The sequence below is a fragment of the Thalassophryne amazonica genome, chromosome 4 (genome assembly GCF_902500255.1).
Source record: "Thalassophryne amazonica chromosome 4, fThaAma1.1, whole genome shotgun sequence".
Taxonomy (NCBI): Eukaryota; Metazoa; Chordata; class Actinopteri; order Batrachoidiformes; family Batrachoididae; genus Thalassophryne; species Thalassophryne amazonica.
Window position 1 is genome coordinate 50,332,836 of NC_047106.1, and position 17,750 is coordinate 50,350,585.

Sequence of the window (17,750 nt, forward strand, 5' to 3'; positions counted from 1 at the left end):
CCTCATACATCATCAGGTACCTGCATGCCTCTTTTTTGCTGCTCTTCATTTTGCTTGGCATTACCACAGCAGTTCTGTTATATATGTGTGTGATGACGCGGCACAAGTTTTATGCTGGCTGCTCTTCTTGAAAGAAGATTTAAGCCAAGGTGGGCCTTATAGCCAACCATGAATACCACTCTCAACCAGCAAAATATGGCAATCGTAATCATTTGACCTTATTCGATCTTTGTGACATCATAAGGTGAGAATGCTGAAGAGTAAAAGAAAAGAAAATCTACATGTCACACACAGTGTTAAAGAAACTGAAAAGACAAAAGGAAATAGTTGGAGGGAGATGTAGTTCACCACCAGACTTAATATGAAAATGTTGTCAAAATACCTCTAGCACCTTTCAGTTTTGGCTGATATAATCAGTTCTCTGCTGGGTGTTGGCGGAGCTAAAAATGATGAAAGATTAACTCCTGTTTGATAACATCTCAGTAAAAGTGAATATCATGAGCTGCAAATGGGAGTTATTTATTTATTTATCATTGCTTTGTATCATATTCAGATCATCATTCCGTAATGCTAAAAAAGCATATTCTACTTCATTCATGACTGACAACATTGTATCAAAAGTATCTCTAAATATGAGGAAGAACAAACAAAGAAAATCCCCTGTCTAACTGAAAATAAAATTTGAAAACATTCAATATGTAATGATAAGGTAATTTGAAACCTTATTTTAAATTACACATCAGAAAATTCATACATACTGCAACTGTAAATGTTTTATGTTCACGACAGGAGAACTGTGACGGGGAGGTGGCTGGCAGAAAATAAATACAATCTGGACACCTCTGAGGGCATTAGCAAGCTGCTAGCTAGTAAGTGAAGTGATGCAATATGTGTTGAATATTACGTACATCAAGTAAGGGTTCTCTTCCATTGTTGATTTTTGGCCCTATTCCTGTCCAGATTTCCATAAAACTGAGGAAATCTGGCACAATGTATTTTTATTTTTATTGTTTTATTAGCAGGCAAAATTCCTTTTACCCACTATTTTATGTTCACTTACATATGAGTGTAACCGAATACTGCCAAGTACTACAGAGTGTGTTGACTCCCATTACACAATTGGCTTTACACATGCGCAAAATGCTACTTCCACGGTTTCCCCACACTTCTCCGAAAAGTTAAAATGTTTCTGTTGACATCTCAAAACATGTTCTTTTGAAGAATGCAACATACTTTTGATGGGTCTCATATTGCAGAGTAGGATCAGACAATGGTACCTCCCACTTACCGCTTGTCCACTTTAACACAAGGTTACACCTGATCTGCACTAGTTAAATCAGACTATTCACTTTTTGTGGATCACAATTTATCCTGACGCCACTAAACGTTGAAAACATTCCCGATTGCGCACAAAGTTTTTTAATGCTTTATTTCCCACATAAATTTTTTTTTGCCACTAAAAATGTATGCAATCGGGTATCAAAAATCAGCGATGGGACACTGACTTAACTTTTACACAGGTTCTCAGGACCAGTGGGGCCGGACATCATCCCTGGATTCAAGAGCATGAAGCAGATGAGAATCTACTCATCCCTTGTCAGGACACCAGTCCATCACAGATTACTTCCCCATCCAAGGTCAATACCCATTTACAACTGTGTGGACTGAGACAATGCAGATAAAGTGTCTTGTTCAAGGACACAGACAAGTAGCGTGACCGGGACTCAAACTCAGGTCTATGTACAGGTATCCCAACTCCTTATCCCACTGAGCTACCTGCTCCACACAATGTTATATAGACTGAGGACGGGGGAAGAACAGACCAACAGACCGACCGACCGACCAACCAACCAACCAACCAAAAAAACCTGACAAGGAATAATAATAATAAAAAAAACCCAAATAGAAAGATTAGTGTTTTGTGATATAAAAATGGACTTTAACTTGTTTTAAGATCTGAGCAGAATAAATCTGAGGGCTGTATGGTCAAACAGATTCAGTAAATATTTCTGTTCATATTAGATTTCACCTTCTCAGTTAAAACTAAAATAGTGATATGCTTGATAAGATGTTTACAGATAAACAGCAAAAACAGGTGCATTTTTTTGTCTGTTATGTCATCGTTATTTATACCACAGTCGGTTACTACAAAGGGCTTATATTTAAGTTAGTATTCTAATTTAAATTTGAAAAACAAAACAAAAATGCACTTCTTCAGGTGTCATTCCAAATCACTGTCAGAAGAGTTAAAAACAGATATGGACAACGTATTCAAGATTGCCTTCAATACAACAGAGGTGATATCTCACTGTTTGGTTTTGGCAAATGTGAAACATCAAGTCTTTTGTAAAAGCAGGATTATTTTGATGACATTTTTGCATAAAGATAGAAATTTCTAGGCTGTGTCTTAATGTCAGGCTGTTGTGTTTCATAATGAATATTTTATTGCATTGCAAAAGCTCTCTAAAATGTGCTGTGCATATAAATTTTCCTGTTATACGATGCTGCAGTCTATTAAAATTCGAGCCTGCTCATGCATGGACCTTCCCAGAAAAAGCAAACTGAGACAAATACAAACAAATAAAATAAAAAAAATTAATCTAATAAATGCAATTAAAGTGCAAAATTCATTTAAACAGAAGCATAATAGCAGAGGAAATCAGAAGTCCTGTGAATATTTGTTCAAAAGTAATAACTGTCCACAGATGGAAAAAGAAGCTGTCGTCTGTCGGAGCAAAAAAATCATCTCCTTTCCAAACAAAGAGGTGAAAACGTCTCCGATATCACAACAGGGTTTTGTTTGCTTGATTTTTTTTCTTAAAAACTGAGATTTCTAATTGTATTACTCTTCTTTTTTAGGCTCTGGCGCCACAGATGCAGAACCTTTACTCTCACTGGATGCAGAAGCTGCTTTGGCTGCAGAGCCTTTACTCTCACTGGCCTCATCTTTCTTGTCCTGACTGTCAATCCTAGCGTGCTCCCTCTTCACCATGTCCTCCAGCTCCACCTGCAGATGGAGAGAGAGGTGAAGCCCAGACTGCTCAGATCAAGTCTGGAAACATTTCAAACACACTCAGCAACTTTTTTTTTTTTTAAGATCTTTATCCATGTTGACAGGAGTTTCTGAATACAACATTACAGGCATTTATATTATTTTTCAGTCTGTCAGTGCAAATTCAAACATGTTTTTTCTGTACTTCCATTGACTGTTTTCCCAAAGGTAACAGAAAAAAAAGGAAAAAAAAAAACAGACTGAGGGTTTGCTGGGCTGCAATGCAAGAAAAAAATCTGTTATATTGCAATCTGGTGTTGGATAACACTGAAACATGTTTCAAACACATTAAGGATTTAGTGGGTATGTCTGTGGTTGATGACTGTGGAACTTACTTTCCATCCCAGCAAGTCAGCGAGAGCCAAACAGCCGTCATCACACGTACTGATGTGGGCCACGTCTCTGCAGAGAGGAAGACAATCAAGTGCACATGGCTCTTTATCATTTAGTTAATTCCAACATCGATAATGGAGAACAGGCGGCAGCCTCTCTAACCTGTAGGACTTTTCTGAGTCAAAGTCCATCCCTCCTCCAAAACCGAGTAACCCAAATACAGGGTCGGCCTACGCAAAAAAACAAAAAAGCAACAACAAAAAAGAACAAACAAACAAAAAAACAAAACACAAATTATAGACAGTGCAGAACAAAATGTACGGAATGTGCATAAAGAGCTAAAAAGGTAGAAAGTCACCTGTCCTGCTTTCTCCATGTTGATGAGCAGTCGGGGACAGCTTTTTGAAACTCTAAACTCAACAAAAACCGAAACCCAAAATGAGAGAACAAAGACAAAGAGAAACACACAGTCATAACCAGAACCAACAATCATTTCAAAAGCACAGGTTAGTGGAGTCTCAGTGTTTATAGAAACAAGAGGACATTTCTATGTTGCAGGGCAGTCTGACAAGCTGCTAAAGCCAATTTTTGCTCCAATCAGTTGTCTCTGTAGTAGGAACACTGCAAAAACTGATATCTAAGAAAGTAAAAAAGACTTGTTTACAGAAAATTTGACTTATTTTTTGTCTAAATAGAAAAATAATCTTGTCAAGCATTTTTTACATAAGAAAAAATGTCTTATTTTGGGAAAATGTTTGCTAGTTTTGAGAATTCTAAACAAGCTAATTTTTCTTACCCCATTGGCAGATTTTTTTGCTTAATACAAAACAATTTGGCTAGATTTAGGATTATTTGGCTTATTTTGAGAGGGGGAGTTTTTGCAGTGAATGTGTATTGTGATTTGACTTTGGCTGCAACAAATGATTATTTCTGTCGATGATTAATCTGCTGATTATTTTGATTCATCCACTGATTATTTTCTGATTAGTTGAGTCCTATTTTTGAGAACTTACTAATAAGTAATAACCATAGCTTCTGCCAAAAGCTCTCCACCTTATATTCAAATATCAAATCAAATCAAATCAATTTTATTTATATAGCGCCAAATCACAACAAACAGTTGCCCCAAGGCGCTTTATATTGTAAGGCAAAAGCCATACAATAATTACAGAAAAACCCCAACGGTCAAAACGACCCCCTGTGAGAAAGCACTTGGCGACAGTGGGAAGGAAAAAACTCCCTTTTAACAGGAAGAAACCTCAAGCAGAACCAGGCTCAGGGAGGGGCAGTCTTCTGCTGGGACTGGTTGGGGCTGAGGGGAGAGAATCAGGAAAAAGACATGCTGTGGAAGACAGCAGAGATCAATCACTAATGATTAAATGCAGAGTGGTGCATACAGAGCAAAAAGAGAAAGAAACACTCAGTGCATCATGGGAACCCCCCAGCAGTCTAAGTCTATAGCAGCATAACTAAGGGATGGTTCAGGGTCACCTGATCCAGCCCTAACTATAAGCTTTAGCAAAAAGGAAAGTTTTAAGCCTAATCTTAAAAGTAGAGAGGGTGTCTGTCTCCCTGATCCGAATTGGGAGCTGGTTCCACAGGAGAGGAGCCTGAAAGCTGAAGGCTCTGCCTCCCATTCTACAACCCCTGGCAAAGATTATGGAATCACCGGCGTCGGAGGATGTTCATTCAGTTCAATCAATTCAATTTTTTTTTTATATAGCGCCAAATCACAACAAACAGTTGCCCCAAGGCGCCTTATATTGTAAGGCAAGGCCATACAATAATGATGTAAAACCCCAACGGTCAAAACGACCCCCTGTGAGCAAGCACTTGGCTACAGTGGGAAGGAAAAACTCCCTTTTAACAGGAAGAAACCTCCAGCAGAACCAGGCTCAGGGAGGGGCAGTCTTCTGCTGGGACTGGTTGGGGCTGAGGGAGAGAACCAGGAAAAAGATATGCTGTGGAGGGGAGCAGAGATCGATCACTAATGATTAAATGCAGAGTGGTGCATACAGAGCAAAAAGAGAAAGAAACAGTGCATCATGGGAACCCCCCAGCAGTCTACGTCTATAGCAGCATAACTAAGGGATGGTTCAGGGTCACCTGATCCAGCCCTAACTATAAGCTTTAGCAAAAAGGAAAGTTTTAAGCCTAATCTTAAAAGTAGAGAGGGTGTCTGTCTCCCTGATCTGAATTGGGAGCTGGTTCCACAGGAGAGGAGCCTGAAAGCTGAAGGCTCTGCCTCCCATTCTACTCTTACAAACCCTAGGAACTACAAGTAAGCCTGCAGTCTGAGAGCGAAGCGCTCTATTGGGGTGATATGGTACTACGAGGTCCCTAAGATAAGATGGGACCTGATTATTCAAAACCTTATAAGTAAGAAGAAGAATTTTAAATTCTATTCTAGAATTAACAGGAAGCCAATGAAGAGAGGCCAATATGGGTGAGATATGCTCTCTCCTTCTAGTCCCCGTCAGCACTCTAGCTGCAGCATTTTGAATTAACTGAAGGCTTTTTAGGGAACTTTTAGGACAACCTGATAATAATGAATTACAATAGTCCAGCCTAGAGGAAATAAATGCATGAATTAGTTTTTCAGCATCACTCTGAGACAAGACCTTTCTGATTTTAGAGATATTGCGTAAATGCAAAAAAGCAGTCCTACATATTTGTTTAATATGCGCTTTGAATGACATATCCTGATCAAAAATGACTCCAAGATTTCTCACAGTATTACTAGAGGTCAGGGTAATGCCATCCAGAGTAAGGATCTGGTTAGACACCATGTTTCTAAGATTTGTGGGGCCAAGTACAATAACTTCAGTTTTATCTGAGTTTAAAAGCAGGAAATTAGAGGTCATCCATGTCTTTATGTCTGTAAGACAATCCTGCAGTTTAGCTAATTGGTGTGTGTCCTCTGGCTTCATGGATAGATAAAGCTGGGTATCATCTACGTAACAATGAAAATTTAAGCAATACCGTCTAATAATACTGCCTAAGGGAAGCATATATAAAGTGAATAAAATTGGTCCTAGCACAGAACCTTGTGGAACTCCATAATTAACTTTAGTCTGTGAAGAAGATTCCCCATTTACATGAACAAATTGTAATCTATTAGACAAATATGATTCAAACCACCGCAGCGCAGTGCCTTTAATACCTATGGCATGCTCTAATCTCTGTAATAAAATTTTATGGTCAACAGTATCAAAAGCAGCACTGAGGTCTAACAGAACAAGCACAGAGATGAGTCCACTGTCCGAGGCCATAAGAAGATCATTTGTAACCTTCACTAATGCTGTTTCTGTACTATGATGAATTCTAAAACCTGACTGAAACTCTTCAAATAGACCATTCCTCTGCAGATGATCAGTTAGCTGTTTTACAACTACCCTTTCAAGAATTTTTGAGAGAAAAGGAAGGTTGGAGATTGGCCTATAATTAGCTAAGATAGCTGGGTCAAGTGATGGCTTTTTAAGTAATGGTTTAATTACTGCCACCTTAAAAGCCTGTGGTACATAGCCAACTAACAAAGATAGATTGATCATATTTAAGATCGAAGCATTAAATAATGGTAGGGCTTCCTTGAGCAGCCTGGTAGGAATGGGGTCTAATAAACATGTTGATGGTTTGGATGAAGTAACTAATGAAAATAACTCAGACAGAACAATCGGAGAGAAAGAGTCTAACCAAATACCGGCATCACTGAAAGCAGCCAAAGATAACGATACGTCTTTGGGATGGTTATGAGTAATTTTTTCTCTAATAGTTAAAATTTTGTTAGCAAAGAAAGTCATGAACTCATTACTAGTTAAAGATAATGGAATACTCAGCTCAATAGAGCTCTGACTCTTTGTCAGCCTGGCTACAGTGCTGAAAAGAAACCTGGGGTTGTTCTTATTTTCTTCAATTAGTGATGAGTAGAAAGATGTCCTAGCTTTACGGAGGGCTTTTTTATAGAGCAACAGACTCTTTTTCCAGGCTAAGTGAAGATCTTCTAAATTAGTGAGACGCCATTTCCTCTCCAACTTACGGGTTATCTGCTTTAAGCTACGAGTTTGAGAGTTATACCATGGAGTCAGACACTTCTGATTTAAAGCTCTCTTTTTCAGAGGAGCTACATCATCCAAAGTTGTCTTCAATGAGGATGTAAAACTATTGACGAGATACTCTATCTCCCTTACAGAGTTTAGGTAGCTACTCTGCACTGTGTTGTTATATGGCATTAGAGAACATAAAGAAGGAATCATATCCTTAAACCTAGTTACAGCGCTTTCTGAAAGACTTCTAGTGTAATGAAACTTATTCCCTACTGCTGGGTAGTCCATCAGAGTAAATGTAAATGTTATTAAAAAATGATCAGACAGAAGGGAGTTTTCAGGGAATACTGTTAAGTCTTTTATTTCCATACCATAAGTCAGAACAAGATCTAAGATATGATTAAAGTGGTGGGTGGACTCATTTACTTTTTGAGCAAAGCCAATAGAGTCTAATAATAGATTAAATGCAGTGTTGAGGCTGTCATTCTCAGCATCTGTGTGGATGTTAAAATCGCCCACTATAATTATCTTATCTGAGCTAAGCACTAAGTCAGACAAAAGGTCTGAAAATTCACAGAGAAACTCACAGTAACGACCAGGTGGACGATAGATAATAACAAATAAAACTGGTTTTTGGGACTTCCAATTTGGATGGACAAGACTAAGAGACAAGCTTTCAAATGAATTAAAGCTCTGTCTGGGTTTTTGATTAATTAATAAGCTGGAATGGAAGATTGCTGCTAATCCACCGCCCCGGCCCGTGCTACGAGCATTGACAGTTAGTGTGACTCGGGGGTGTTGACTCATTTAAACTAACATATTCATCCTGCTGTAACCAGGTTTCTGTTAGGCAGAATAAATCAATATGTTGATCAATTATTATATCATTTACCAACAGGGACTTAGAAGAGAGAGACCTAATGTTTAATAGACCACATTTAACTGTTTTAGTCTGTGGTGCAGTTGAAGGTGCTATATTATTTTTTCTTTTTGAATTTTTATGCTTAAATAGATTTTTGCTGGTTATTGGTAGTCTGGGAGCAGGCACCGTCTCTACGGGGATGGGGTAATGAGGGGATGGCAGGGGGAGAGAAGCTGCAGAGAGGTGTGTAAGACTACAACTCTGCTTCCTGGTCCCAACCCTGGATAGTCACGGTTTGGAGGATTTAAGAAAATTAGCCAGATTTCTAGAAATGAGAGCTGCTCCATCCAAAGTGGGATGGATGCCGTCTCTCCTAACAAGACCAGGTTTTCCCCAGAAGCTTTGCCAATTATCTATGAAGCCCACCTCATTTTTTGGACACCACTCAGACAGCCAGCAATTCAAGGAGAACATGCGGCTAAACATGTCACTCCCGGTCTGATTGGGGAGGGGCCCAGAGAAAACTACAGAGTCCGACATTGTTTTTGCAAAGTTACACACCGATTTAATGTTAATTTTAGTGACCTCCGATTGGCGTAACCGGGTGTCATTACTGCCGACGTGAATTACAATCTTACCAAATTTACGCTTAGCCTTAACCAGCAGTTTCAAATTTCCTTCAATGTTGCCTGCTCTAGCCCCCGGAAGACAATTGACTATGGTTGCTGGTGTCGCTAACTTCACATTTCTCAAAACAGAGTCGCCAATAACCAGAGTTTGATCCTCGGCGGGTGTGTCGTCGAGTGGGGAAAAACGGTTAGAAATGTGAACGGGTTGGCGGTGTACACGGGGCTTCTGTTTAGGGCTACGCTTCCTCCTCACAGTCACCCAGTCAGCCTGCTTTCCCGGCTGCTCGGGATCTGCCAGGGGGGAACTAACGGCGGCTAAGCTACCTTGGTCCGCACCGACTACAGGGGCCTGGCTAGCTGTAGAATTTTCCACGGTGCGGAGCCGAGTCTCCAATTCGCCCAGCCTGGCCTCCAAAGCTACGAATAAGCTACACTTATTACAAGTACCATTACTGCTAAAGGAGGCTGAGGAATAACTAAACATTTCACACCCAGAGCAGAAAAGTGCGGGAGAGACAGGAGAAGCCGCCATGCTAAATCGGCTAAGAGCTAGTAGCTACGCTAAGCTAGCGGATTCCTAAAAACACGCAAAGTGAATAATGTGTAAATAATTTAGAGGTGATTCAGCAGAATGAGTGCTTTAGTTAAGGCACGTAAAGATTACACTGGGAAACAAATCGTAATCTAGATAACTAGATCAATCTAACTGCGCAGATTAAACAGCTAACAGATACAGAAAAACACCGCTGTGCTCCGGAACAGGAAGTGATACAATACCGCAGTGAGAGCCAACCACCAGTCAGATCACAGACATGACACAAAACTAAAGTCATTTCAAATGGCAACTTTCTGGCTTTAAGAAACACTATAAGAAATCAAGAAAAAAGATTGTGGCAGTCAGTAACGGTTACTTTTTTAGACCAAGCAGAGGGGAAAAAAATATGGACTCACTCAATTCTGAGGAATAAATTATGGAATCACCCTATAAATTTTCATCCCCAAAACTAACACCTGCATCAAATCAGATCCACTCGTTAGTCTGCATCTAAAACGGAGTGATCACACCTTGGAGAGCTGTTGCACCAAGTGGACTGACATGAATCATGGCTCCAACACGAGAGATGTCAATTGAAACAAAGGAGAGGATTATCAAACTCTTAAAAGAGGGTAAATCATCACGCAATGTTGCAAAAGATGTTGGTTGTTCACAGTCAGCTGTGTCTAAACTCTGGACCAAATACAAACAACATGGGAAGGTTGTTAAAGGCAAACATACTGGTAGACCAAGGAAGACATCAAAGCATCAAGACAGAAAACTTGAATGAATGAATGAATGAATGAAAACTGTTTATTTCGAACATTTGATACAACAACAATTACAAGATAGATCAGTAAAGACAACAACAAAAAAGTTCCTACTGTGTACCCAACATGTCCGAAAAGGAGTAGGGTGAAGCATCAGCTTATTTATCCCTACCCCTTCTTCCCCACAACCAGTAATACCCTTTGCCACATATACACATAGATTCCTACACACCTAAACCGATATCAATATATATATATATACATATACATACACATATATATACATACACACATCAACATACATACACATATACATATATACACATATACATATATACACAAACATAAATATACACCTACACATACCTACTTACATACAAAATACTATATATTTACAAGCCGAAGCAAAAAACAAAAACACCCTAACCCTCATTACCCTTCCTCCTCCCTATACCCAGAAAAAAACATATTTTTGTACCGCTGTTTGAACTGGTTCATGCTTGGACATTGCTTGAGCCCCACTCCCAATCTGTTCCACATCCTCACCCCACAGACAGAAACTGTGAAACTTAAAGCAGTATGTCTCAAAAATCGAAAATGCACAACAAAACAAATGAGGAACAAATGGGAGGAAACTGGAGTCAATGTCTGTGACTGAACTGTAAGAAACCGCCAAAAGGAAATGGGATTTACATACAGAAAAGCTAAACGAAAGCCATCATTAACACCTAAACAGAAAAAAACAAGGTTACAATGGGCTAAGGAAAAGCAATCATGGACTGGGGATGACTGGATAAAAGTCATATTCAGTGATGAATCTCGAATTTGCATTGGGCAAGGTGATGATGCTGGAACTTCTGTTTGGTGCCGTTCCAATGAGATTTATAAAGATGACTGCCTGAAGAGAACATGTAAATTTTCACAGTCATTGATGATATGGGGCTGCATGTCAGGTAAAGGGACTGGGGAGATGGCTGTCATTGCATCATCAATAAATGCACAAGTTTACGTTGATATTTTGGACACTTTTCTTATCCCATCAATTGAAAGGACGTTTGGGGATGATGAAATCATTTTTCAAGATGATAATGCATCTTGCCATAGAGCAAAAACTTGCAAAAAGACACATAGGGTCAAGGTCATGGCCAGCAAATAGTCCGGATCTTAATCCAATTGAAAATCTTTGGTGGAAGTTGAAGAAAATGGTCCATGACAAGGCTCCAGCCTGCAAAGCTGATCTGGCAACAGCAATCAGAGAAAGTTGGAGCCAGATTGATGAAGAGTACTGTTTGTCACTCATTAAGTCCATGCCTCAGAGACTGCAAGCTGTTATAAAAGCCAGAGGTGGTGCAACAAAATACTAGTGAGGTGTTGGAGCGTTCTTTTGTTTTTCATGATTCCATAATTTTTTCCTCAGAATTGAGTGATTCCATATTTTTTTCCCTCTGCTTGGTCTAAAAAAGTAACCGTTACTGACTGCCACAATTTTTTTTTCCTGATTTCTTATAGTGTTTCTTAAAGCCAGAAAGTTGCCATTTGAAATGATTTTAGTTTTGTGTCATGTCTGTGATCTGTTTTTTTTCTACAAAATTAAACAACTGAATGAACATCCTCCGAAGCCGGTGATTCCATAATTTTTTACCAAGGGTTGTACTCTTAAAAACCCTAGGAACTACAAGTAAGTCTGCAGTCTGAGAGCGAAGCGCTCTATTGGGGTGATATGGTACTATGATGTCCCTAAGATAAGATGGGACCTGATTATTCAAAACCTTATAAGTAAGAAGAAGAATTTAAATTCTATTCTAGAATTAACAGGAAGCCAATGAAGAGAGGCCAATATGGGTGAAATATGCTCTCTCCTTCTAGTCTCTAGTCTGCTCTAATCACTGTAATAAAATTTTATGGTCAACAGTATCAAAAGCAGCACTGAGGTCTAACAGGACAAGCACAGAGATGAGTCCACTGTCTGGGGCCTTAAGATCATTTGTAACCTTCACTAATGCTGTTTCTGTACTATGATGAATTCTGAAACCTGACTGAAACTCTTCAAATAGACCATTCCTCTGCAGATGATCAGTTAGCTGTGTTACAACTACCCTTTCAAGAATTTTTGAGAGAAAAGGAAGGTTGGAGATTGGCCTATAATTAGCTAAGATAGCTGGGTCAAGTGATGGCTTTTTAAGTAATGGTTTAATTACTGCCACCTTAAAAGCCTGTGGTACATAGCCAACTAATAAAGATAGACTGATCATATTTAAGATTGAAGCATTAATTAATGGTAGGGCTTCCTTGAGCAGTCTGGTAGGAATTGGGTCTAATAGACATGTTGATGGTTTGGAGGAAGTGATTAATGAAAATAACTCAGACAGAACAATCGGAGAGAAAGAGTCTAACCAAATACCAGCAAATCGTTATCTAGTTATATCTAACTACGCAGATTAAACAGCTAACAGATACAGCAAAACACCGCTGTGCTCCGGAACAGGAAGTGATACAATACCACAGTGAGAGCCAACCACCAGTAGAGGCAAGCAAGGCAAGGCCATATCACAGTAAAAAGGATAGAAAATGTATCTATGGGGGAAAAAATGGGGGGGGGGGGGGGGGTTGTGCATCTACCTGAGACACAATAAGACAAAATAAAATCATGGACGTATTTTAGCATGAAATTTATTAAGGTACCATCTGAAACTGTAACTTGTACCGAATGATACTTTTCAACACAAAATTTAAAGTTTCTGTAATGTAGGTTTATCAGGGAAGGTGTTTATTACTGTTGGATTGGGATGGCAATTATTATTTATCTGCAAAATAAAATATTCTTTACACTGATGGACAGAGAAACATAAAAATTTGTAAAATTGTTCCTTATTAAGAAATCAAGAGAGAGCGTGAGAAAGAACAATTTGCATGAAAGCAGTGAATCAGAGGAAAAAAAGGTTATTTTGTGATTGGTTGTTTCATGGTGCTTATATGTGCTAAGAGAGAGGAAAAAAGTCGCATCTCCACACAGCCCCACGAAGAAAGGATTTTGTGTGATTGCAGTATATGTGCTGCAGCATTTTCTCTGCTGTTGGCCACTCTGCTCCGAAAGAGAGTGCACGGTACATACTCAAATTGATGCACAGCTGTAAAGAAAGACATGCTGAAGCACTCAGATTATACTAATGGTGGAAAAGAGAAAAATGATGAGCCATTCTTCTGAACTGTTTTCAGAATGAAATGGACCAGAACGATCCAGCACTGAACTACTATCCACAGCTTTAAGTGCAACGGACCGACGCACTCCATCCAAATCGACCTATTTCTATAATCAGCGACGTCAACACTTTGTTGCAGCCTTAGAACTGGCACAAGTTCAATGTCAGATATTCCTTCTGATGCAATTCCAGCTCTACATGGAGAAACACAGCTCCTGGTGTTCACACGCAGTCTCACTACCGAGTTCTGACCAAGTGGTAAACTTGGATGGCCTCAGAGGAAGCCCAAACGGAAGAAGAAAAAGTTGCAGTTCTTTGACTGGCCACTTGAGGCTGGCTCAAAAACAGGGCACATTCCCATAGGAGCCCAGATTAAAATATCCCATCTTAGAGCAGACATGAACATGTGTAAAGCCTGACACAAAAATGGTTTTGGTTGCTATAGTTTCCTCCGCTAAGACTACTATACGGGCGGTAAATTTTATGTAAGACATTTAAGCCATGAAGTTCTGTAAAATTGGGGACATGGCTGTTTTGAGTGGCAGTGGCTGAGTCCAGCGTCTCACTCTCTCGTAGCATCCAACCGTAACTTATGCTGGGAAGGGCCGCTAGCTGTTATGGAGGGCTGCGTCTGTTTTGTCTGGAGTATTTTATTATAAACACTTGGAACAAGATGGCTTGTGTGGTGAAACCACACAAGCCATCACTTATAGTGGGCGATTTTAATATCCACACAGATGCTGAGAATGACAGCCTCAACACTGCATTTAATCTATTATTAGACTCTATCGGCTTTGCTCAAAAAGTAAATGAGTCCACCCACCACTTTAATCATATCTTAGATCTTGTTCTGACTTATGGTATGGAAATAGAAGACTTAACAGTATTCCCTGAAAACTCCCTTCTGTCTGATCATTTTTTAATAACATTTACATTTACCCTGATGGACTACCCTGCAGTGGGGAATAAGTTTCATTACACTAGAAGTCTTTCAGAAAGTGCTGTAACTAGGTTTAAGGATATGATTCCTTCGTTATGTTCTCTAATGTCATATACAAACACAGAGCAGAGTAGCTACCTAAACTCTGTAAGGGAGTTAGAGTATCTCGTCAATAGTTTTACATCCTCTTTGAAGACAACTTTGGATGCTGTAGCTCCTCTGAAAAAGAGAGCTTTAAATCAGAAGTGTCTGACTCCGTGGTATAACTCACAAACTCGTAGCTTAAAGCAGATAACCCGTAAGTTGGAGAGGAAATGGCGTCTCACTAATTTAGAAGATCTTCACTTAGCCTGGAAAAAGAGTTTGTTGCTCTATAAAAAAGCCCTCCGTAAAGCTAGGACATCTTTCTACTCATCACTAATTGAAGAAAATAAGAATAACCTCAGGTTTCTTTTCAGCACTGTAGCTAGGCTGACAAAGAGTCAGAGCTCTATTGAGCTGAGTATTCCATTAACTTTAACTAGTAATGACTTCATGACTTTCTTTGCTAACAAAATTTTGACTATTAGAGAAAAAATTACTCATAACCATCCCAAAGATGTATCGTTATCTTTGGCTGCTTTCAGTGATGCCGGTATTTGGTTAGACTCTTTCTCTCCGGTTGTTCTGTCTGAGTTATTTTCATTGGTTGCTTCGTCCAAACCATCGGCATGTTTATTGGACCCCATTCCTGCCAGGCTGCTCAAGGAAGTCCTACCATTATTTAATGCTTCAATCTTAAATATGATCAATCTATCTTTGTTAGTTGGTTATGTACCACAGGCCTTTAAGGTGGCAGTAATTAAACCATTACTTAAAAAGCCATCACTTGACCCAGCTATCTTAGCTAATTATAGGCCAATTTCCAACCTTCCTTTTCTCTCAAAGATTCTTGAGAGGGTAGTTGTAAAACAGCTAACTGATCACCTGCAGAGGAATGGTCTATTTGAAGAGTTTCAGTCAGGTTTTAGAATTCATCATAGTACAGAAACAGCATTAGTGAAGGTTACAAATGATCTTCTTATGGCTTCGGACAGTGGACTTATCTCTGTGCTTGTTCTGTTGGACCTCAGTGCTGCTTTTGATACTGTTGACCATAAAATTTTATTACAGAGATTAGAGCATGTCATAGGTATTAAAGGCACTGCGCTGCGGTGGTTTGAATCATATTTGTCTAATAGATTACAGTTTGTTCATGTAAATGGGGAATCTTCTTCACAGACTAAAGTTAATTATGGAGTTCCACAAGGTTCTGTGCTAGGACCAATTTTATTCACTTTATACATGCTTCCCTTAGGCAGTATTATTAGACGGTATTGCTTAAATTTTCATTGTTACGCAGATGATACCCAGCTTTATCTATCCATGAAGCCAGAGGATACACACCAATTAGCTAAACTGCAGGATTGTCTTACAGACATAAAGACATGGATGACCTCTAATTTCCTGCTTTTAAACTCAGATAAACCTGAAGTTATTGTACTTGGCCCCACAAATCTTAGAAGCATGGTGTCTAACCAGATCGTTACTCTGGATGGCATTTCCCTGATCTCTAGTAATACTGTGAGAAATCTTGGAGTCATTTTTGATCAGGATATGTCATTCAAAGCGCATATTAAACAAATATGTAGGACTGCCTTTTTGCATTTACGCAATATCTCTAAAATCAGAAAGGTCTTGTCTCAGAGTGATGCTGAAAAACTAATTCATGCATTTATTTCCTCTAGGCTGGACTATTGTAATTCATTATTATCAGGTTGTCCTAAAAGTTCCCTAAAAAGCCTTCAGTTGGTTCAGAATGCTGCAGCTAGAGTACTGACGGGGACTAGCAGGAGAGAGCATATCTCACCCGTGTTGGCCTCTCTTCATTGGCTTCCTGTTAATTCTAGAATAGAATTTAAAATTCTTCTTCTTATTTATAAGGTTTTGAATAATCAGGTCCCATCTTATTTTAGGGACCTCGTAGTACCATATTACCCCATTAGAGCGCTTCGCTCTCAGACTGCAGGCTTACTTGTAGTTCCTAGGGTTTGTAAGAGTAGAATGGGAGGCAGAGCCTTCAGCTTTCAGGCTCTTCTCCTGTGGAACCAGCTCCCAATTCAGATCAGGGAGACAGATACCCTCTCTACTTTTAAGATTAGGCTTAAAACTTTCCTTTTCGCTAAGGCTTATAGTTAGGGCTGGATCGGGTGACCCTGGACCATCCCTTGGTTATGCTGCTTTAGACGTAGATTGTGGGGGGGTTCCGATGATGCACTGTTTCTTTCTCTTTTTGCTCCGTATGCATCACTCTGCATTTAATCATTAGTGATCGATCTCTGCCCCCCTTCACGGCATGTCTTTTTCCTGTTTTTTTTCCCTCAGCCCCAACCAGTCTCAGCAGAAGACTGCCCCTCCCTGAGCCTGGTTCTGCTGGAGGTTTCTTCCTGTTAAAAGGGAGTTTTTCCTTCCCACTGTTGCCAAGTGCTTGCTCATAGGGGGTCGTTTTGACCGTTGGGGTTTTTCATAATTATTGTATGGCCTTGCCTTACAATATGGAGCGCCTTGGGGCAACTGTTTGTTGTGATTTGGCGCTATATAAGAAAAAAGTTGAGTTGAAACATCTTAAGAGATCATCTAAGACGCCCCTGCTGCAATATTCCCACTGAGTGAAATTCTCCTGGTATTTAATGTTGTACAAAAACAGCGTTAGCACTTTTAGCAGCTATCAGTAGCCTGATCCGTTAGGCCCTGTTAATGTATAATTACTGAGAAAATAAGTGGCTCATAACTTTTAATGTCCACACCAAAACAAATTGTTATGAGAACCACTGCGCAGTCCCCAAAAAGTATGATTTAATAAACACCTAAAAAGAGGTTAGCCTGCTAGCTCAGCTGGTTCAGACTTGAAGGTAGGTGCATGTTCAGGCTTCTTTCATCACATACTGAGCCACCTACACTCCACCCCTTTATGCTTTAATGAGTTCATCATGAATCAGTGTGGCCGCTGCTGCCAACATGGCAACGCCCAGACACGAGCTTCATATTGGCTGTGCTGAGTCTCTATAGAAAACCTAATGTCATACAGGCTTTGTCCAGTATATATACAGTTTATGGTTCTGACAGGATGACGTGGGCTTACAGCAGCACAACAAAACCCAAACATACTGTATTATCCAGACTGTATCTTTGAAGTGTATCAGTCTAACCAGAGCTTCCAGCATAAAACAGAAATTGTTCTGTTGAGCATAATGCTAAAAATCTATGTGTATGATGACCTATAAGGATTTGGATTACATAACACACACAGCCGTGTCTAACACCAACAGTACTTTTCAGCAAAAAAAAAAAAAAAATTTCCACCATTA

The 17,750-nt window shown here is 39.5% G+C and overlaps 1 protein-coding gene and 1 long non-coding RNA gene across 3 annotated transcripts in view; one reads left to right on the top strand and one right to left on the bottom strand.

Annotated features, from left to right (window-relative positions):
* Positions 1-1,128: 1,128 nt before the first annotated feature.
* sirt2 (sirtuin 2 (silent mating type information regulation 2, homolog) 2 (S. cerevisiae)) overlaps positions 1,129-17,750 on the bottom strand; it is a 39,620-nt gene continuing 22,998 nt past the window's right edge. For both annotated transcript variants that reach the window (XM_034167859.1, XM_034167858.1), the window contains exons 13-16: positions 3,744-3,795; positions 3,548-3,615; positions 3,388-3,454; positions 1,129-3,007 (exon numbers count right to left, since the gene is read on the bottom strand). In XM_034167859.1, coding sequence (XP_034023750.1) covers positions 2,843-3,007; positions 3,388-3,454; positions 3,548-3,615; positions 3,744-3,795 — 352 coding nt within the window. In that variant the 3' untranslated portion in view covers positions 1,129-2,842. The remainder of the gene's footprint in view (positions 3,008-3,387; positions 3,455-3,547; positions 3,616-3,743; positions 3,796-17,750) is intronic.
* On the top strand, positions 12,810-17,724 carry LOC117508192. The gene is made up of 2 exons (XR_004560006.1): positions 12,810-14,109; positions 16,998-17,724. It is a non-coding gene; the product is annotated as an uncharacterized LOC117508192 (long non-coding RNA).